The sequence below is a fragment of the Colletotrichum acutatum genome, assembly GCF_030867785.1.
Source record: "Colletotrichum acutatum strain CBS 112980 chromosome Unknown BDZ83scaffold_114, whole genome shotgun sequence".
Lineage (NCBI taxonomy): Eukaryota > Fungi > Ascomycota > Sordariomycetes > Glomerellales > Glomerellaceae > Colletotrichum > Colletotrichum acutatum.
This window is the reverse complement of record NW_026849108.1, coordinates 1-21,108: the sequence shown is the minus strand read 5'-3', so window position 1 is coordinate 21,108 and position 21,108 is coordinate 1. Positions and strand designations below refer to the sequence as shown.

At 52.2% G+C, this 21,108-nt stretch overlaps 9 protein-coding genes across 9 annotated transcripts; 6 read left to right on the top strand and 3 right to left on the bottom strand.

Annotated features, from left to right (window-relative positions):
- Positions 1-757: 757 nt before the first annotated feature.
- BDZ83DRAFT_587293 (uncharacterized protein) lies at positions 758-2,626 on the top strand (the record flags this gene model as incomplete). Its single annotated transcript, XM_060506025.1, has 5 exons — positions 758-857; positions 929-1,252; positions 1,317-1,978; positions 2,055-2,201; positions 2,312-2,626. The coding sequence occupies 5 exons, from the start codon at positions 758-760 to the stop codon at positions 2,624-2,626; spliced, it is 1,548 nt and encodes a 515-aa protein (XP_060360600.1).
- Positions 2,627-3,319: 693 nt separating this feature from the next.
- On the top strand, positions 3,320-3,883 carry BDZ83DRAFT_722768 (acetyltransferase; the record flags this gene model as incomplete). The annotated part of the gene is made up of 1 exon (XM_060512504.1): positions 3,320-3,883. One exon carries the CDS (start codon positions 3,320-3,322, stop codon positions 3,881-3,883), a length of 564 nt encoding a protein of 187 aa, XP_060360599.1.
- Positions 3,884-3,923: 40 nt separating this feature from the next.
- On the bottom strand, positions 3,924-5,111 carry BDZ83DRAFT_41443 (uncharacterized protein). Its single transcript, XM_060502936.1, has 4 exons — positions 4,792-5,111; positions 4,587-4,652; positions 4,174-4,518; positions 3,924-4,105 (listed from the first exon to the last, which is right to left on the bottom strand). Exons 1-4 carry the CDS (start codon positions 4,948-4,950, stop codon positions 3,965-3,967), a joined length of 711 nt encoding a protein of 236 aa, XP_060360598.1. The 5' UTR covers positions 4,951-5,111; the 3' UTR covers positions 3,924-3,964.
- A 639-nt stretch (positions 5,112-5,750) lies between these two features.
- Positions 5,751-7,577, bottom strand: BDZ83DRAFT_587323 (LCCL domain-containing protein; the record flags this gene model as incomplete). Its single annotated transcript, XM_060506026.1, has 1 exon — positions 5,751-7,577. One exon carries the CDS (start codon positions 7,575-7,577, stop codon positions 5,751-5,753), a length of 1,827 nt encoding a protein of 608 aa, XP_060360597.1.
- A 1,705-nt stretch (positions 7,578-9,282) lies between these two features.
- On the bottom strand, positions 9,283-11,233 carry BDZ83DRAFT_655527 (uncharacterized protein; the record flags this gene model as incomplete). The annotated part of the gene is made up of 5 exons (XM_060510804.1): positions 9,283-10,513; positions 10,605-10,639; positions 10,701-10,815; positions 10,882-11,068; positions 11,146-11,233. The coding sequence occupies 5 exons, from the start codon at positions 11,231-11,233 to the stop codon at positions 9,283-9,285; spliced, it is 1,656 nt and encodes a 551-aa protein (XP_060360596.1).
- An 827-nt stretch (positions 11,234-12,060) lies between these two features.
- On the top strand, positions 12,061-14,143 carry BDZ83DRAFT_743911 (general substrate transporter). The gene is given in 4 exon segments (XM_060513145.1): positions 12,061-12,556; positions 12,606-13,037; positions 13,055-13,264; positions 13,323-14,143. The coding sequence occupies 4 exon segments, from the start codon at positions 12,303-12,305 to the stop codon at positions 14,005-14,007; spliced, it is 1,581 nt and encodes a 526-aa protein (XP_060360595.1). The 5' UTR covers positions 12,061-12,302; the 3' UTR covers positions 14,008-14,143.
- Positions 14,144-15,876: 1,733 nt separating this feature from the next.
- On the top strand, positions 15,877-16,958 carry BDZ83DRAFT_634641 (uncharacterized protein). The gene is made up of 2 exons (XM_060509114.1): positions 15,877-16,184; positions 16,239-16,958. The coding sequence occupies exons 1-2, from the start codon at positions 16,144-16,146 to the stop codon at positions 16,543-16,545; spliced, it is 348 nt and encodes a 115-aa protein (XP_060360594.1). The 5' UTR covers positions 15,877-16,143; the 3' UTR covers positions 16,546-16,958.
- A 309-nt stretch (positions 16,959-17,267) lies between these two features.
- BDZ83DRAFT_722763 (uncharacterized protein) lies at positions 17,268-18,113 on the top strand (the record flags this gene model as incomplete). The annotated part of the gene is made up of 3 exons (XM_060512503.1): positions 17,268-17,321; positions 17,380-17,961; positions 18,036-18,113. 3 exons carry the CDS (start codon positions 17,268-17,270, stop codon positions 18,111-18,113), a joined length of 714 nt encoding a protein of 237 aa, XP_060360593.1.
- Positions 18,114-19,830: 1,717 nt separating this feature from the next.
- Positions 19,831-20,362, top strand: BDZ83DRAFT_41384 (uncharacterized protein). The gene has a single exon (XM_060502931.1). The coding sequence runs from the start codon at positions 19,909-19,911 to the stop codon at positions 20,269-20,271; it is 363 nt and encodes a 120-aa protein (XP_060360592.1). The 5' UTR covers positions 19,831-19,908; the 3' UTR covers positions 20,272-20,362.
- Positions 20,363-21,108: the final 746 nt, after the last annotated feature.

Sequence of the window (21,108 nt, the reverse complement as noted above, 5' to 3'; positions counted from 1 at the left end):
GGGCCTCCGCACCCCGCGTTTCTCCGCACGGTAGTACGACGGTACAGGGGTCCGGGGCGTTCATCGACGGCAATTCCACGATGCATTTAGCCTGAATTTCTGCTTTGATGTGGTCATTGGGCCGCCTGTGACCGCTAGGAGGGGGCCGAGGGGAATATTTCTTGGAGTTGGCTGATCCCCTAGGCAAAAGTAAGTTAAGAAGCTTATGGAGAGTTGGGGATCGCCTCTGTAGTCAAGTGTTAAATCCCCCACCTTCCGGTCATGACAGAGTCATGGCATTCTTGCGTGCTGATTTTGCCGGTAGAATATTTCCTCGCGTGATATGAGGAAGGATTCATGTTTCCACCATGTCGGTTCGATGGAGCAATAAACTAAGGTAGAGCGGCATGCAGTGCTAAGCACTCAATGCATCCTTACAGTGCGCGGCCATGCGTACAGACTATTCCCGGATGTTATCCGCAGCTCAAACTGCCTTTAATACCTACAGCACAAGAGTCTCTACAATTCGGTCAAGTTGTTGTGATGGTATCATCTCATTGATTTTGTGGGTGCGCACATTGTTTCTGCGCAGATACGAGATACCGGAAGGAGGAGAATATGCACGTTATTCAGGGCACCTAGACCTGTCCCAAAATCTCACATCATGCTCATGCAACATCGACTGGGGCTTATCATCAGGCTCCGTCCTGACCTCAATCGTAATGGACGTAAGACTGTGTTAACCTGTGCATCAAGTGCCTCATTCTCGTCATTTTAAATGTTTGACTCAGAGCGTCGCGAGATTTTGGAGCGGAAAGGCCGGTCAGAGTGGTCTCCTGGAGATGGGCACCTCGCCTATCTAGAGGCATGGGAGGACGGTATGTTCTCAACTTCCTCTTTGCCCCACGCTGAAGAGCAGAACCCATGCTGATGTGACATCCTTCGAAAGGCGATTTCGAAGAGGTGCAGATTTTTTCTGGGCCTCTAGAAGACTCCGAAGTTGATGAATGGCTTCGTCAGAGGGGCAAATTTTCATCCGCAGGTCGACAGTCTCGTCCAAGGGCGCAAGTCCGTATACTGTTATGCGAACGCCTACACTTTAGGCCTCTACGGTTCGCTATGAGCCGTAAATCCTTTCTGTCGGTCGAACACGCCATCGGGCTGACATCTATGTCTCTACCAATATTGAACGGGAACACTGGGACCCAGCACGCTCATCTGAAGTTCAAGAAGAACTTGAGCGGTCGGCCGTTAACCTCGCTCGAGTCATTAGGTACGGGCAATATAAGAACATGTCTACTACATGCGAGTAATCAATTGATAACGTACTGCTCCAGTCATGACAATAAAGCAGCCTCAGATGTTCCAGCTTGGAAATCTCGGCATGGCAATGTCCCACCATTTTGAAACCCGCACAACTCTTGCCTTCATTCACGGCTGGGACATCTTCTCCGACAAGTCAGAAATTACCAAGCAACCGATTGTACCTCACATCGAAGCTATTCAGGAGATACTCAAGTCATCACGGAGACTCCTGCCCCATCCCCTACTTCTTCCTGTCATGATTCTCCGACGGCATTTGACCAGAGCAGAGATCATGAGAAGGCAGCTGAGCTCTGCAACGGAGAAAATTGAAGATGCTATCGGCGTCACCCAGACAGCTCGGCTTTCCGGGAGAACCGTCCAAGATCAACGCATCGTGGAAGAAGTGAAGGCTATGGTCTTGGGCGAGACGCCGAGGATTCACACGACCGCCCGGATTAGCACCACGGTCACTGATGTAATCAATATGAAGGGGACTCTCGAGTGGGACGAAGCATACGTCAAGTTTCTCCGCCGTGTCAATGACGATGTTAAGGCTCACCGTCGCGAGCCGCATACGACCTCGGAGGCAGATCTGGAGCTGTGCGGCTTCATCGACCTTCTGGAGCGAGATGCGCAGTCTATCTCATCATATGCAACTAGAATGCAGTCCAGGTTAGACCTTCAATTCAACGTGGTAAGGAATTTTAAAAGACATCGATGAGGATCGAAAGTAAAGTCACCCATCATCGCTAACGTTTGACGCACGTCAGCTCTACAATCTCATCGCCCAAGCCGGAAACAGCCTCAATATGCAGCAATCAACACAGGCCGGGCAAGTCGCAGCGCAAGCCGGAATGGACAGCACAGCTATGAAGACAATGGCAGTGGTGACGATGGTTTTCCTTCCTCCAACCTTTGTAGCCGTACGTTTTACCACCTCATTGGATTACCTTTCGTCTTGACTCTTGAGATGCCCAGCACGGCTGGCACATTCTCACGAAGCATTGGTGACCAGTTCTCTTGACAGACAATTTTTAGCATGTCCTTTTTCAACTGGCAAGCTTCATCGTCAAGCGGCGACGACGGCGGTGCCGAGCCCACCGTTGTACCACAGTTTTGGATCTACTGGGCCGTCAGCTTGCCCTTGACCATCGCCATCGTGATTGGCTGGCGAGTGTGGTGGCATTTCCAGAAGGCTTACTATGAGACCAAGTTTCTAAGACCAGAGAAGCACCAAGACTATGAAGACAAGAGCCGTAGCAAGAGCCGCGACAGGAGCCGTGAGATGAGCCGCGACAGGACTCATGATCCGAGGCGACGCCGGTCACGATATCAAGTATGACGATTTACACTTGCTATCTGGGCCTTGGGGAGAATGTGCTTTCTCATCAAAGTATTTCTTTCATACAGTTGGAAGCGCGCATTCGTATTCGCAAAGTCCGTTGAGTCACGCTTCACGCTCTCAAGTATGTTTGGATTGGCAGAAGCGCTTGGCACCCATGGCGTGCTCTTAAGCACGCTAAATCTGAGATACGCTCGATACGCTGGGCTGGTTTCTGATGTGACCTATGGTCATCGTCGGTATCTTACGATTTCGTTATAGGTTTTGATAAATTTGAATAGCAGAATATTCCCCAGCTTTTCTTGGATGGTTACCTACTAGTTTCTGACTCCCGGCTTGATTCCTCTCCACCTCGGCCTCGGCTTGCTTGTATTTACAGTTTGCCCGAGACAATCTGCCAATGTGGGGCCCTTCCGACGTCGATACCGGGGACCGGATCGAGAGCCGAGTTGAGTCACGTACCAAAGTTCCTACCAGTAGATAGCAAATACAGATATAACATAGCTAGTTTCTCTCCTAGCCTGGCTGAATTTTCACCATTCATACCATCTTCTACTCACCGTGTTTCGTGAAATTCCAAAGGAATCCACCTACTGTGGGGCTCGTCATTCGAAAGGCGCAACTCCAAGCACTTTACGCAAGTTTATCCTCGCGCTTGGCCAATAACATCATCCCGATATACACGCCTCAGCCATGGCCTCACCCAGCACCGAAATGCGGAATCGCCGCTGGACGAGAGACTCGTATTTCATCTCGACGGATGCATCTCTCGTCTCCGTCGCCCAACTCAACGCTGCATTTGCGACGGAAGTCGTCTACTGGACCAAAGCCATACCGGAGTCCTTCGTGAGAGAAATGCTGGAAAATTCACTCTGCTTCGGCCTCTACGACACCACCACTTCTCAAAAAGAACCCAGCAGCGGCGCCGCCGCCGAGCCCAAGGAATACCACCGATTAGTTGGTTTCGCCCGTCTTGTCACCGACTTTGTATCCTTTGCCTACACCACGGACGTGTGGGTTGACCCCACGCTACAAGGCAACGGCCTGGGAAGATGGCTAGTGGGATGCGTGCAGGAGGTGATCGAGCCGATGCCGTACTTGAGGAAAAACATCTTGGCCACCGATAGCTGGGATAAATCTGTGCCGTTCTACGAGAAGGCAATGAAGATGAGCGTGATTGGTGGGCAGCCGGGAGGCCAGGCGATCATGCAGATGAAGGGGAAGGGGGCCCCAGGGTATACGGAGAAGACCGATTGAAGGTTCACTACTGCAAGTTATAGACATATGTATCCGAGGTAGAGCTATTTACATGTACGCGCGAGTACCTAGAAGACCAAGTTAGACGAGATCTCTGCGCAAGAACACCGTTCTTCGAATGAGCAAGTTGCCATCCGGATCCTTTTCCGGGAAACCATAAAAGTTGTTGATGGTGTGGATCAGTTTATATCCTCTCCTCTCATACCATGCATGTGTCGGCGTCTAAGTAAAAATACCATGTCAGTCTTCTACAATTCGTAACGGCATCGAAGGAAGAAAGGCCGACTCACGGGCGGAAGCTTTCCCTGCGCCACTACCATAGACTCCTTCCTCAACTGGTCCTCCTTGGAGACCGTATCCAACATGAGCGTCTTTGCGCACAGCGGCTCGCTGATGGCCATGCTCTCAACCATGTCCATGGCGGCCCTGGCGATGCCGCAGCTCTGCAGTGCAAACGACACGTAGAGGCTCTTGATCCAGTAAACGTTCTCCTTAGGGATCGGCAGGTTGAGAGGCGCCGCGGCGGGGTTGTCGATGTCGAGTGAGATGTGGCCGACAGGGTGGAAGGATGCGCCTGTGGGGGTTCGCGGGGTTGCGCTGATGGAGTCTGCTGTATCCAGAATAAACACTTTTTCCTGTGGGACGGATGTGAGTATTGATGCGTAGGGGAGGGGAGGCTTGATGGCATTGGGTTTGGACTCACTTTGGGGTATTCGGCGATGTGCTTTGCGAGTCTTGCTTCTCGCTCCGTATCGTCATCTGCGAATACCTGTAAGCACAGTTAGTAACCGCATGGCTTCGAAGAGTAACGCTTGAGATGGGGATTGAGAAGAGTTGCGCCGATCTCAACGAGTTTCTGTTGGTGGGAACTGGGCATTCCCCTCATGTTTGTGACGGGAAGAACTCACAATCCAGTAGATGCACTTGAATCCAGTTTGCTGGTTCTCTTGCCATTGCGGCACCAAATCCGAGGCCCAACCGCATGCTATCCTCTGATCTATCATTCTTGTGACGTGGTCTGGGGAGATGGGATCCCAAGGGATCAATTCGACTTTGGCTCTTGACATTGTGGTGACACAATCTCTTTTGCTGCTGATTGAGGTGGTAAAGTTTTCGTCTCAGTAAAAGTCAGAAACAGAAAAAAGTGAAAGGGTGTACTGTCATGTAAGATAAGAGGTTTGGGGTTTAGCCTCAAGTTAAGAAGTGCACTTTGAAGGAATGTCGTGACGGTGAGTCATTAAGTAGGTAGTAACATGTAGCCTAATTCCTCCCGGATTGTTAGACTTTCGCTCTTTGAAGATTAAGTTCGGTTGGGGCCGGTCGGCGGGTCTGGAGAACGCATACCCAAATTACTCGGCCGGCTTCTTAGAACTTTCTTCGGCTTCGGTCACTAGAGACCACACACGGGGGGAACCAGGGAAGGATACTCGAGCCGACGAGTTACATTAGCGTTTGTGGGGCGCTCAATGACACAATCATCCCGCGCGGGTTCTGGATGGACGGAGTTGAGAAAGACTGTGAGAAACAGCTCAACAGTACTTGTCGGGCGCTCGTAAATCGTTTTGGGATAGCCTTCGAGGCAGTCAGTCAGGCAGTGTAGCACCCAAATCGAGGGGCAAGCCGGTTGGTTGCCCGCACCTAGAGGCCGAGAGTATGTATCTTCAAGCATGACAACGCCACTGGTGCTTACATGTATCAACGAACCCTTGTTTTCTCAACGATTGACTTCAAATAACTTCAAAGATGCTCGTTAAGATGTGATTGATTATCTTGTAGGATCCATGTCGCTCCCCCAGAAAACAAAGTAGCCACGATCAAACGCCCCCGTCCATTCTATCCGGTCATGCAAATGTTATGCTAAAGTCTACTATGAGGGCATCACCCACGATCCGTTCGAGAACCACGTCCCAGACTGTGTATAGTCTAGCGTCACACCATCCTTCATGTACGCAAATCTAAAATACTCGGGAAGCACCATCTTGGCCTTCCTCAACCACACAAACTCGTTGTCGACGGGGCCATCGGCAAAATAATACCGGAACCGCTCGACGTCGTTCACCAAAGCGCTGATACCGTCAAACTCGGTGGCCATGTTCGGCGGTACAAGCCAGGTGAAGGTTACGCTGGGCTCAAAAGAGCCCGTGGAGAAGATTGGTTTCGCAATTTGCGGGAGCAGCGAGTTGAAAGGGCCGTCCTCGCGCAACTCATCGGGCGTCTGGAGTACCGAGTCGAAGCCCCATCGAGCGATACCGTTGACGAAGAGCCCCAGCAGCATGCCCTGGTAGAACAGAGATGTCCGAGTTTGCATGCTTGTGCCGGGCAATAGGCAGAACGCCATGATGTAGTGGTGCACACGGAGATCGACGCCGGGAATGGAGACGCCGACAATGACGGCTGCCAGAAAGAGCGCATACAACGCCAGGAACCGGGGTAGTCTCCCCTCAAGCCAGAAGAAGTAGACCTGCTTGGCCATCACAAAGGTCAGGATGATCAAGATGAGGGCCAGCGCAGGCTTGGCGCCGGGCTGATGCTCAATGTCGTGTGCCGTGAGGCGCTGAATCGGCATCCATCCAAAGGTATAGTTCGACAGCGCGCCGAACCAGAACCCTCCCAACCAGAGCGCCGTCTTCTCGAACTGAGCCCTCAGATCCGTGAGGGTTCGTCTGACGCAGAGCCGGTAGAGCACGGCAGCGCAGAAGAGTGCCGGCAGCAGACGGCCGGTGAACTTGGAGATACGGTCCGGCAGGACGGAGGCGGCGTGCCGTGACGCTGTGGGCGGGTCGGAGCCGAAGCTGACGTGGGCGAAGATACCGACAAACGAGACGAAGAACTGCCACGCCGGAATCGTTGTGAAGAGGGAGAAGATGGAGGTGAAGAACATGGATGTCGGTAGGAGAGCCTGGCGGGGGTCACGCTTGCCGCACTGGAGGGACGGGTTCGAAGTGAGGTTGTACGACAGCGGGAAGTACGAGTCAAACGGAACAGTCTCGACGCCGTTCTTGGTCGTGCTGTTGAACTCTTCGTGCTGGCCGACACGATGAAGACGGCCGCAGCCTCCGCTCAGGTCTGTCACGATGCCTGCGTGAATCGCCGAGGCGCAAATCATGGAGTCGCCGCGGTAGATCTCGTCGCCTACGACCAGCGGCTGGTAGACGATCTCCCGGTCACCGACGGCGTGGGGGTTCAACAACTTGTGAGCCATGCAGTTTGCCGGACACCTGAAAGAAAATGAAGAGTTCGCAAAGGGCCGGCAGTCGGTGCCGTCCAGCCCACACCCATTCTTGAAGCGCCAAAGGGTGTCGCCGCAGTCCAGGTTGATGACGTCCCTACCGAGCTCATCCCTGATCGCCCGGGACGACGCGAGGGGAATGGAGAAGGCGACGGCCCACAGCGCCAGGAACACGGCAACGACGACAGCCTTCCGGCGCGGCGTCGGCGCCACGAGGTCCAGCAGACGCGGCGGCGCTTCCTGGACGGCGGGCAGGACGGGCCGGATAGTGTGTACGCGCGGCGGCTGGGGCCCGGCGAGGCAGTGCCGCTTGTGGGGGATGTGAGGGCCGAACTTTTGCTGCGAGAGCAGCGAGGGCGTGCTGGATGTGCTCTCCTCAAGCTCGTAGCCTTCTTCTCCTTCGGCTAGGAACTGGGCCTCTTCATCGGCGCTCCGGCGCGACGACGCGTCATAGTCGTCGTCCATGTCCTTGAAGGGACGGTCCCCGACACGGGGACCATCGCCGGCGCCCATTCTGTCTTCAACCTTCACCGATCCCTCCCTTGGCCCTCTCGCCTCGTTGTCTCTCTCACCTCCCGGGGCTTGTTCTCTCTCAGATCAGGCGTTTACCGAGTCAGTTTATGAGTACATATGAGTACGTATGTGCGATTGATTGAGTGAGTAGAGTAAAGGGTCCGAACTGAAAATCGACCAAAAGTTGATGACAGATGACGAGTGAGGAAAAGCAAGGCTGTGTGTCTTCCCTCTCAGCTCTCAGGGGGTGGGAAGATCCCGAACAGGCAGCAAAGAAACAAAGGAAGAAAAAGTGACGGCTGGCGCTTAACGGAGGCGACGTGGTCGAACTTTAGACTTTCAAGAGCCACAAAGAGAACAAGGCCGCCATCAACGAACGCCTCCCAAATCAAAAAATGGGACACCCAAAAGCCTCAAAAGGAGCTCTTCAAGGGTGGAAATTAGTACGGTGATCGGAAGGATGAGGAGGGGCGCGCTACGCTCAGGAGGGGGAGCCGCCGTGTTTGCTGTCCCCCAAACGCCACGCTTCTCGAGTCCTTCGCCCTCGCTCTGCCGCTCTTCCAGTCCTTTGCCTCCTCTGCGACACGAGCGTCAAAGCTTCTTTTTCTCTTGAGGTAGACGAGACGCCAAACTGAGACAAATAGTGGAGATGTTTCCAGGGATCTGCTGCGGTTAATCGGCGCCGTCGGGGTGCGCTTCCTTTCACTCCCCTGCTGCCATGTTTTTGTCTGGGCCACTGGGATTCCATCCTTTGATAAGCGAACAACTGTCAACTCCTAGACTCTTTTGACTGGTTCACAAGTCTCTTGAAGAATCCAAGATGACTCTCAAGTCTTCAAAGGACAGGAGGAGAGAGATTTGCAATCGTTTTCGGTTGGGTTTTCCGAAGCCAGCGACCTGAATCTGGCTTACTCAATCTGAAACTAACAAGGGGCGCCTTGGCCAGGGTCTCACAGGGCAAATTTTAGCTCAAGATGAGACTAATATAGCTATCGATACGAATCGGCGGTGAGTCGGGGTGAGAAAATCAAATCAAAGCAAAGCAAAGCAAAGCAAAGCAAACGAGGGCGAATCTCGGCCTAAGAACCCAAACGTCGCGCCCTCACCTTGGGAACTTTCAGAGTGACACTGACGGCGAATATAAATACCGAGCCTCACTTCAGCGGCTGAAGAAGCCTCAAACCAAAAGAACGGATGGCCCCGAGGCACCAACGAAGCGTTGCTACCGTGGCTTCTAGCGCGCGGTCCAGGAAAGTCAAATCTCCAAATGACAACAATTGACTTTGAATCTGCATCATAAATTTTATGAGTGGGCGTGGCAGAGTCACTTGGTCGACGAGAAGATTGGCATGATGCAGCACACACTCATTCCAGTCCCAAGCATTCAATGAGCAGACACTTTCACATGCTCACGGGTACACATCCCGCGTCTCTGGAAGATATCAACGTGATGGCCCGCTCAGGTTCAGTTCGTTCTCACTGGAGCTGCTGCAGCACAATCATGGTGTCCAAAATCGAAGGACATATTCGACTGCTTCTACAAAGCAGCGTGGCGGCTAACCGTCAGGGCCTCATGTTCCGATTCTGTCGTACGCCCAAGTCAATTACTAGTATTCATTCGGTTGAGGGACCGTATTCTTGATAATACCTCGTCTACTCAGATGTCGCAAGTATACTCCATCGTCAGATCAACCCGGGGAACACCCTCAAATCCAGCAGGAACCGCGTACGACACATTATAATACCAGTGATTCCTCAACTGCTGCCCATAAGAAATTGGCAACTTGTCCAACCCCGGGGCCGAAACATTAACGCTCAGGCACGGCAGCTCCTCCAATCCGGTAATCGTCTTCCCGCCCAGCGTCCACGAAGGCGGAATCCCAGACAGCGCAAAAGTGAAAATATCAGAGCCCTCCTGCGTGCTGTTCGGATATGACACGCTGAGCGACCTCTCGCCCGCCACGGCCGAGATGGTCGACGCGGAAGGGTACAGCAGGAAGAAACCGATGTACGGGTACGGCGTGTGCGACGGGTCCGAAGCCCAGTGCACGATCGCCGGCACGAACTGATCTCCGCGGTTCTTGGTCTCCGCGAGCTCCTGTCCGCCGATCATGAGCGGCGCGCTAACCCACGACGTCGTCGTGCGCGTGGCGTCCGAATTCAGCTTCTCCTTAACCTCGCGCGTGATGCTGCGCTCGCCGGCCCAGGGACCCTTCGCCCTGAGCGCCGCCGCGGTGCCGTTGGAGATGTGCCGGGCCACTGTGTCGGAAACCAGCGCAATCGCGGCGCCCTGCGCTGCATCGAAGAGCAAATCGCCCTCGCCCTTGGGCGGCTGGGGCCCGTATTCGCGCCCAAAGACGGCCCACCAGTACATGGGCAGAATTGACGAGTGCTTGGTCATGTCGCGGGTGTAAGCGCGGTCATAAGGGCCCACGAGGTTACCGAGGTAGGGGTTATAGTGCGCTGCAATGTCATCCCACAGCTTCGTGAGGATGTACTCGGCATTCTTGGTCAGGGTTGCGTTACGCGGGCCGTAAGCGATGTTGGCGGCCAGAGCCCAGACGTCCATGCCGTAGTAGTTTGGCGCGTTGTACTCACCGAGAGTATTCGAGCCGTTGGACTTGAAGAGTTCCAGCAGCTGGGACCCTTGGGTGTTTGCAAAGTTGGTAAAGGTTGCGTTGTTGCGGCGGGCGCCGATCCAGCCTACTGTGAGGGCGCGCATGAGGCCTGGGTTGGAGTATCCGAGGATGAGGTTATCGCCTTCGGGGTAGCTGCCGTTGCGCCTCATTGCGCCAATGGCTTGAATCTCGAGCGCATCTTCGATTTTCTTCACGAGGTCTGCGCCCAGGAGATCGGAGTAGAGTTCGACGTCTTGTACTAACTGAGTCCTGGGTCGTGTTAGTATGGATCCTTGTACGTGCCTGCACCCTTCCAAATGCCATGATGATGTTGGATTCCTCTATGCTTCCAAGGACTTACCCTATGAATTCTCTCCAGTTGGGGTCGTAAGTAGTCTAGACCCTTGGTCAGCTGACTTCCTGCCATCCATCGCTTTTGCACTTAGATGATGCTCACATAGATCTTAGGAGGATACAGCTCAGAGTCCGGCGTCGGGTCCGGCTCGTCGGGCGACAGCTTGAAAGTGCCATACCACGCCGATTCGTAGTCTGAGGTCATCTGGCTCGCCAGACTGCATCGCAGATCGTGAATCAATTATCCTACGCCTTCTTCCAGTCTCTCGATCCAACCAACTTACATGTTCTCAATCGCCGCCTTTGCGTTCTCCACGTCGTCGCCCTCATTGCGATGGAGCAGACCCGCTGTGTACCAAGCTGTGAAGCGGACGGACCACGGACCCTTGTCTTGGTACCAAATAAGGTTGTACGAGTCGTCCCATCTGGAGTCCTGGACCCCCATAGAGAAGTCGAATAGACTTTGGGCATCTAGATAGTAGTGTAAGTCAATCTGGACTACCTGTTTGACATCCTAGACCTCCCCAAGGTCTCTGTCGGTTTCTTACTTGCCGAAAGCTTTGGCTTGCTGGTCGCGGCAGACCCTAGCGTTGCGCCAGAGGCCACAAGCGAAGCAACTGCTAACTTGATATACATCGTGCTTATGGAAATGCGATGAGAAATACTGAGCAAAGCCGGAAAACGCTTCCCAGCCAGAATCATCCTTCTCCCTGCCGTCTCGCGCCTGCTACTATATACCAGAAAGGACCCTAACAATCATGGAAGTGGATATCACAGCAAGTCCATAATGGAATCGATCAATTATTCCGTTCACACGCGAGCATCGCTAACATCCTTAGCCGGGGGTAGATCACCATTCACCAAGAATCACCATCATCAACCCCTCACGCCAACCTCACTCAGGCCTCCTCGACCGAACTGTTACTAGTCTCCCTGGCATCTCTGCAGGTCCGCCAATCAAAGATATCAATTCCAGCTCGACGAGCCCCGGTCCGAACCGGGCCGGAACCGGTGGACCATCACCGTACCCCGGGCGAGGTTACATACCCCAATTTTGGTCTTAGTGAGCTGCGCCTGGGCGGGGTCTAGGTAAACGGGTTTGCGGGGTGAGATCCAAGAACCACGCGTTGGTCTCGGGAATGGCACCATGAGAGAGCCGGGGATAAACGTCGGGAAGATCATAGAGGCTGCTGGGGCAAACCCGATATCCAGCGCTTGTATAGCTGCGTGACTCGATAGTAAGAACATAGTCTCTGAGGGAAGGGTACAGCCTCCACTTCTCCAAAGGTCATGTTACCAGCGGCATATCTGTCGTTGCTCCTGATTCGGAAGCATTTCGCCCGAGCATCTCGCCAGTGGCTGATAGGCGCAGCCAACCCGAACCCTTGGATCCTTTGGGGAAACCCCCACCGGTATCTCCTGATCTCCCCTCGGGAGCTCCTATCGGCAGGCTGAGGTTTACACGCCCCCAACAATTTCTACTCTGTGAGATCTCCTACATGACTCCGGCCCGGAGGTTGACCGGACATGGTAACATTGAGCCTGCTATCGGGAGCCGAGTGGGATACGAACGGATCGGGCCTGGCCTGTTGTTATATCGGAGCTCGTAGCATGATAACAACCCCGTATCCCCCGTCCCTTCGGGATCTTTCGAGGTCGACTGTCTTCGGATTAATAGGCAACATCTCGTCCTTCGACCGCAGCCATGTCGCAAAACGCTGCCGCACCAACTGAGTCGGCCGGCGGCATCCCCGTCACTGTTGACGCCGCTATCGCGAACAAGAGAGGCGCATTGGCTTGGTTCTCTAATGCGGGAATAGTCAAGCTTAACTGTGTCATCGCACTTTCGTTGGTATCGAGTTATGCGACTGGCTACGATGGCTCGATGATGAATGGTCTTCAGTCCCTGGACACATGGCAGGAATCATTCAATAACCCAGGAGCTCAGGAATTGGGACTGTTAGTATTTCCATTCATCCGACACTGAGTCTACCCTAACGTTGAACAGACTAAATGCAATCCAAAACGTGGGTCAGCTCCTTGCACTCCCGTTCTGTGCCTGGTTCTGCGATCGCTTCGGACGCAAACCTGCCCTCCTAGTCAGCGCCTCCATCCTGCTCATTGGCGTAGCCCTCCAAGGCGCGGCCCAGAATGTCGCCATGTTCATCGTCGCCCGCGGCGTCCTTGGCTTCGGACTCGCGCTTAATATCACCGCCGCGCCCTTGATGATCATGGAGCTGGCATACCCGTCCCAGCGAGCGCCGTTGGTATCCATCTATAATTCCCTCTGGGGACTAGGAGCCCTGAGCGCCGCGTGGATTACCTTTGGGACCTTCCGGATTGGGAATACGTGGGCTTGGAGGATACCTTCCATTTTGCAGGGACTTTCGAGCATCGTGCAGCTCGGGTTGTGCTTCTTTATCGAAGAGTCTCCGAGATGGTCATCTCAAAAGAGAGGGATGCGGAGGCCGAGAAGCTGTTGGTGAAGTACCACGCCAACGGCGATGCGTCCGACCTCATCGTCCCATTGGAGATGGAGGAGATTAGAACGGCACTGAGATTGGAGGCGGAAGCATCGCGAACTACGTCGTACATGGCCTTCTTCCAGACACCAGGTAACCGACGTCGCTTCTTCATCATTCTTGCTGTTGGTTTCTTCTCACAGTGGTAAGTCAGACCCTTCGCTACCTGACCTAGCCATCAGCATCTGACTCTATCTTGATAGGAGCGGCAACGGTCTGATCAGCTACTATCTGACCTTGATCCTCAACTCGATCGGATATACTTCCCAAGACGCGCAGACGCTGATCAACGCCCTCATCACTCTGTGGGGATTATTCTGGGGTCTCCTCGCCTCCGTACTCGTCAATCGCTTCCGCCGCCGAACGATGTTCCTCGCTTCGACTATCGGCTCTCTCTTGTGCTACGTCATCTGGACAGCACTTCAAGCAACATACGAAAAGCAAACAGATCTCACCGGCGCAGGATCCCCAGGCCTCGCAAAGGGTGTCTTGGCCATGATCTTCTTGTACAACGTCACGTTCACCGTGGGATGGGGCGCACTCCAGGTCACCTACGTCGTGGAGATTTTGCCCTTCAACTTGCGTGCCAAAGGCTTGGTTTTGTACAACTTATTCGTGGCACTGGCGTTAATCTTTAATCAGTACGCCAACCCGGTTGGCGTGACGAACTCAAAGTGGAAGTACTACATCACGTATGATGTGTGGCTGGCTTTTGAGGCTGTGGTGGTGTATTTCCTGTTTGTGGAAACAGGAAAGATGAGCCTGGAGGAGACTGCTGTCATTCTTGATGGCAACGAGGATAGATTGACCGAAGAGGTGGCTCGGAAGACGGAGAAGCTTGCGTTGGAAACGCATGCGCATGTTGTAGAGGACAACAATCATGAGTGAGCGGATCGGAGCCGCTGGAGGTAGTCACCCGCCTTGACAGGATGTCCAACTATTCTCATCCTTGGATACCTGCTATTACTCACATTGCATAATACAGAGTCGATACGTTTAAGCGTCAATAATGAGAACTTGATCCCGAACGAAGTCATGCGCATGAAAGCACAAGTTACTGAATCAAGATCCAGTTATTCTTTTGCCTGGGTTGAATTTCTACCCCACGGTGTTCAATGGTACTTGGACCTAAGGAATGCCCCTCGAAGGCACACCCGCACCGAGCCGAAGCTATGTTCATCGGCAATGCTAATGGTTTTTTCATTGATGCTCTTGGAATGCATGCCTATAACTATCTATTCGACGTGTCGCTGCACTATCACGAGATGGATATCCTCTACACCTTTTTACTAGGAAGGCCAGTTCGAACGGGCTTCCGCTGAACGCGTCGGCGGCAATCGCAATTCACGCGTACGTGACGAATCTTGCATTAAATGGTAAACCAAACGGCGTGGATCTTCCATGTATGATTAAAATGCAACTTACATGTCAATCTATAACGGACTTCCTGTCTCACACAGCGATGCAATAGGCAGATCCTCTTGGTGGCAAAAGGCGGACTACAGATGTTAGCCGGCCTCCTTTGAGACTGACATGAACTCCTCACATATCAAGTAAAGGCACTATAGACGGACCTTAAATATAGACTTTTGATTTCTGTATCCAGTCATTATTAAAGCATTGAAATCTTTATACAAATTTACTTATTCTTGTTACACCCCGTCATCAACGAATCTTAGCCCATGCTGGAATGCACTCCAAGTCTAATTGCAGAGTCATGTCTTCACCCTGATTTACGTCACTCCATGTCTATTTATTCTGGAATCTTTGTCTCTTCGATGAGACGTCTGCTTTGACACCGTGTAGTCGCAACTCCGCTTAGAAATCGAATCCCTCTTGAGTCCATGTTTTCTCAACATGACCGATTCGACCAAAGAACCTAAAGTTGGCGCGATGCTTTTCAATGAGCATTGTTATACGCACGCAAGTTACTTTGCTGAGAGGCTGGGCCAAAGAGACGATAAGATTACGCGGCAACATAGCAACGGTCGTCGCCGAGAGTAAGTTACAGATTTTGTCCAAGCTTGCCGAAGCCTCGGGTTGGCCGGCCCCGCAGGACTCAGAACATAAAACGCTTGGGGGATAGAGCAAGGCTGTCTAGACGCTGAATGTTTTGGTTTGTGCCAGGCGGACTAAGATACATGTACTTGACCAAGCTCCTCATCAGAAGTCCACACTGGTGGATGTGGTGATGAAAGGAATCAATTGACCCTTTGGGCGAACACTTTAACATGGCTGTCACCTCGGCGGAGAGGGTCCTTCGGCAGACGATGCTTCAATTTGACTTGGAAGTCAAAACCAGAAAGTCCGCTTGTTCCAAAGTCTCAGCTATATTGCGATTGTCACATCATCACCCATCTCGACCTTCATTCATCAGAATAGAGTTTGCATCACTCCACTTTCCGGGCTATACCAAGGACATTTCTGATTATCGCTGGCGGCCTCGGGATGCAAAGCACAGCTTACCAGCGCCTTGGCAAGAGCGCCGCCGAGTGAACGACTCTACTCCAGTGGATCGTCCGACGCCCGCTGTCAAGTATGGGAAAACTTGGGTACCGGTGCCATTCCACTTGCTTCAGACTTTATTTTAGTAGCGAACGGCACTATGCATTGGCCCGCAGCCCAAAAGTCAGTTTCGCATCAGCAGGGCAGCTCCTGTTTCGTGTTGGCAGCACCGGCTTCTAGAAGCAGTCTCTGGCCCCTTTGGCGGCGTGGTTCGAGTCAGTCAACGCCGTGCTTGGTGATGCACCCAGTCAGCTGCGCCCAAGTCTTACGACACCGGGACATGAAGTGCAATTTAGGTAATGCAGTAAATCGCGGACCCATCTGATAACAAACCACGGTTCATGTAGGATAAATACCCTAGGCCCGGCCTGAATAGATTCTCATGTATGGCAACCCAAATCAACTTCCTCGAGCAGCCAAAAAACAACCTCCCACTTTGATAGAGAAACGAACATTATCTTCCCAACTCAACCTTCGAATTCTATCTTCATCTTCTATAAATCGATTCGAGCGTTCAATATGAAGGCATCCATTCTTACCATGACCGTGGCCTTTTTGGGGCAAGTATACTCGCTCTACGCTTCGAAACAACACATATGTTAACCAACCCACAGTGCAGCAGTCTCTCAAGAAATCTTCCGATGCCGTTGCGCAAGCGCGAGCAATTTTGATGTGAGCCTGGAAGGCATCTCAAGCCTGTGTACCTCCAAGGGCGGAGAGATCGAGAGTGCAGGCTTGTGCATCAAGGTGCCCTCAAGATTCACCAACGACGAGTGCACCAAGGTCGAAGCCGGGGCTAAGGGCGACTGTATCGTCGACACCACCTCCGGCGGGTCCACCAGCTCAGTGTCATCGCCCGCCGCCACGGCACAAGCTACTCCTAAGCCTAGAGCTGTCGATCCTCAAGCTTGGGTGGCCTAGATCATCAGGAGGACGGGTTGTTGCCGATGAGGGCTTGCAGGGTATATCTGTGATTTTGTCAAAAGTCGTCCGGGTCCTTGAATTTAGTAGCGCTTATCTAGGATACCACTATGAATCAATTTTGATCTTACCTACATCCACATGACTCGGCCTCTTTTCAAATCTGCCATATGAAACGGTACTGCCCACGAGGCCCCGTGGAACTTGCTTGCTGGGAATTTACATGTGTTTCTTGAATTTATCTATCAAATGCTTGAGTTGAGGTTCGCTCCCGTGGGAGTTGAGCCGAGTACATGTCAACGATTATGGTGGAACAAGAACAAGGCAAAGTGAAGAAAGTCCGCCGTTAAACTAATTTGAAAGTTCGATTTATCTCTACGTTGGACAGTTATTTGGGTCTCAGTCAGGCATCACGGCAAATCGGCAAGTGGACATATGAAATTTGGTCCGAATTGTCCGAAAATGCAGCTACCAAAGCACCGAATACTCCGACCCAGTGACGTCAAACGGCTCCGAGTGTCGGACGACAGTGGGAGTTCGGTAGACCCCTCACTTCATCAGTTGGCTTCACAGACCAAGGGGAATCCGGACTTCAACCTGACTTTAATTATAAATTGCCAAGAAATACTTAAGAGTTACTATCCTTTGTATCTACGCGTAACCAATTCACACTGATAGCACGTCCACTGAGCACACCTTCGAATTTCACGGCTTTGCTTACAATGTTTTACCAGCCTGGTGTTGATGATCATGGTTTACCATATGACCCATTCAAAGTGAGTTGCTCATAAAAAAAAACCATATGGGCTATCCCACTGAAAATACACCATCCAGGCATGCGTAGTGCCTCGCGCGATTGGATGGATCTCATCCGTCTCACCCAACGGCGAGCACAACTTAGCCCCCTACAGCCAGTTCACAAACGTCAGCTTTGACCCACCCATGGTCATGTTCAGCGCCAACCAAACCTACGCTGAAGGACGAAAAGATACCGTTAACAACATTGAGCGTACCGGAAGCTTCTGTTGGCAACTGGCAACGTACCCCCTCCGGGAGAGCGTCAACATCTCGGCGGAAGCAATCGACCCTAACGAAGATGAATTTTTGAGAGCTGGCCTCAAGAAGACGTGGTCAAAGAGTTTAAAGACGTCCGTACCTATGGTCGCCGATTCGCCTGTCCGCTTTGAGTGCGAGTATATGCAAACAGTGCGCCTTCCCGGGAAACCGCCAATGGGGACTGTCGATGTTATTTTTGGCAAGGTTGTCGGCGTTCATATTGATGACAGCGTCTTGACGGATGGGAGGATCGATGTCTCCAAGACGAATCCAATTGCCCGACTAGGGTACTTCGAGTATGGTATCATCAACGATCGCTTTGAGATGATTGTACCTGGAGATAAGCGCATGCTCATTGGGGTAAGTTTAGTACCTCTCAAGACACACAAAGTTGCGAGTGAGGCAAGTGAATGATCTCTGACTATCTTATTCAGCTCGAGGGTAACGCAAGTAATAACACCAAAGACAACCTCAAAGAAGGTTCGGATGCATCCACTCGAAAGAGTAAATAAGTGCATAGTTCAAATTGCCTCCGTACAATATCATAGACCCAAAAGGCCTCCCAAGATGCAACATGGGATTTTGCCCGAGCATCATCAACGTTTCCTATCTAGCATTTTCAAATGTACCAAGGAGTCACCGAAAGTACGAGTGTTGCTCCCAGTAAGGCACTTCTCAGACTAAGCTCAAGAACTAGAAGATCAGCAATCTCATATCCAGAATTTAGACCTATAAGAAGATTCCATCTATTCATCAACATGCCGTCAGCTAAATTTGGTCACCATATCTGCGATGTCCTCAGAACACCCGCTGTTGAGTTGACCACCTTGATTCATTAATCCATAACATCCCAGATGAACTTCTCAATAAGTCCCCAACACAACTATCGAACTAGTAGAAACACGTGAAGGTCTTAATTCACTCAACTGGTAATCCAGATTCTAGTTTTCTGTGACTAGTAGTGAATTCTTTGTGTTTTTCTTTTCTTCTTTTTCTTTTTCTTGTTCCCAAGTGATCGAAGTGTACACAAGAGATTTCGCTCTCGCCGAATTGCAGCTTAGTTACAAACTCCTGCAGCCTCTTCAATATCGAAATTTACTCGTTTATTATTATGTGTTTATTCCTGCCCGGGTCAGTAATCGAGAATCACAGTGAATGTCTGTAATCCGACGCTGGGGGTCCAGTCACAGGCGCAATATGCATGCAAGCTTATCTTGTAAGGCTCAAAAGAGGTCGCCATAAACGTAGACTGACCCGACACTCTGGGCAGGGCAGCTTCCTTTGTTGTGATCCCGGTAGTCTGGAAGGTTGCAGGATGCGGATAGAGCGCAGCGCCATTCACAATGGCCTAGACATGGGGCTCTAATAAGGGAGACTTCCTATCTTTCGCCGAGATACCTAAGAACCCTCCTCAGGCACATTACCAAGTCTCCTACGCGGTCGCATTTACAGTAGAATAAGCGCATTGAGTAAGGAATTGAATTACCGTTTATATGTAAGACCATGAGCTTCGGGCACTGAGAAAGGGACTGAAAATGAGACCACAGTCAATTCAGCACCTCGAATTCTTCAGGCAATAGATATTGATCTTTGGCTTCATGAACACTGAAGCATTTCTACCCGGTGGGATCTATCGTCGCATTGCATACAGCGACTGGGGGGCCGTCTGATTAGCCGGCATGTGGGAGGTTATCGGCAAGCTCCCAGAGTCCCAGACATCAGCCTGCCTGATTAGGCACTGCAACCCACCAGTACCATAAGCTACATGCACCTTATTCTCTAACTTAGCTTCACAGACGAACAGTTGATCCGGGATCCGAAGGTCTTGCAGAGCCTCATGAACGACAACATGAAATTTGGGAGCTTTCAACCCAAAGACAAGGTCGCGATGACTTCAACTTCTTGCCCAGCAATATGCTGACACTGTAATTCTTGTGCCAAGCCGGTGTCAATACGAACCCAATTCCTATCGGCCCCACAGGGCCCGTTGCTTGGCAAGTTGGCAATGGACCTCGACAAATGGGGCCTCGCGGATCGATGGAGTCTTCACATGCCACGCACCGACGCGCTATGTGGTCCTCGGATTCAACCCACCGGGCCGTTGTGGTTCTGTTTTCTAACATAAACTACGCTGACATCAAAAAGGTAGAACAGGTGGTTTAGCTGCATGATTTTCCTAGTAGATACGTGGGAAGATCGATCCTGAGCACGACACCTCGGCGCTCCGCGTAACTACCCGCGGGATGCCCAAGAAGCTGTGTTCGAATGGCCTAACTTTGTGATGCTATATCAGCGGAGTTTGAGCGAATGTCCCTTAGCGCGGCTGCGTGGTTTATCTCCTTCCTATTTCCCTCCTCCGTACCGGCCTGGCCCCAGAACATCTGCGATGTCTGCGCAGTGCCGAGAAATATCAGGGGAAGCTATGGCCGGGATGGGTGCTGGTTCCAAGACGGGCATGCGGCATGCCGTCATCTCTCTTTCGCCCCTCATTTTCGTTATTCTTCAAAATCCTCAGCAATCTGTTTGCCGCTGCCGCCGCACACAATCCGCGCGGCGGGATTGTCAACCTTGAACCTCACGAGAAGCCCAAGTGATGAAGACAGAGATCGAGGGGCATACGTTGCACAGACGAGCAAGAGGCAGATATCCTGCTTGTTGCTGCCAAGATGAAGCCTGCCATTGAGTAACTACGATTGCGCGAGTCACGCGATCGGGCGGCACCGAGCCCATCCGGTCTTCTCCCCCTCTCTCTCGCTGCCTCCAGACTCCTCGAACCCTCAGCCACTCAACTTCTCTCTCATCACCGAAAGGCCCCCTCTAGACGCGCCCCTCTTCCTTCGCTTGAATTAGTCCTAAACGTTAAACGGCAGTTGACCCCAGCCAGCAAAGCAAGCCGAGCTTCCTAGTTGCGGCTCTTGGCGAAGACTCCGCAGCGCAAATCGACTATCAGGACAGGGGATGTCGGGCGCTATTCGCTTCTGACTGGCGCGCTCTTGGGCGAAGCATCCTGTGGCATCATTGAAGCTGGCATGGCCGTTGCCATTGCTGCACGTACTGAACAGCCTCAATGGGAAATTCGAGCACATTTCCCCACAAGTCAGCACGGAAAAGCACCGCCCTCTGACGAGCCAATTCGTGAATGGAAAAAGCACCTTCATCCAAGGCCTTGATGATCGTTTCAGGAAGCTGGTTGCCTATGCAGACATGGGATGAACGCATCGTCTTACTCGCCTCGAGGTGACTCCCCAAACCTAGATATTTGAATGACGGTTTGCTTCTTCCGAAGTCGGATTCAGGATCCGAACCCACAATGGTCGATAGGAATACGAGGTTGTGAGAAACGGCAATATGTCATTCCTTGGTGTTTTCCCCCAACACAGAAGGCCGCAGCTGCAGAGTTGCGCCCGAGTCCATGTCCTCGAATGTAACAGCGCTTACCCGCATATTCTGCCCCAGACCATTCACCCATCATCCCGCAAGGTCCTGTACCTGAACGGTGAACCTCGC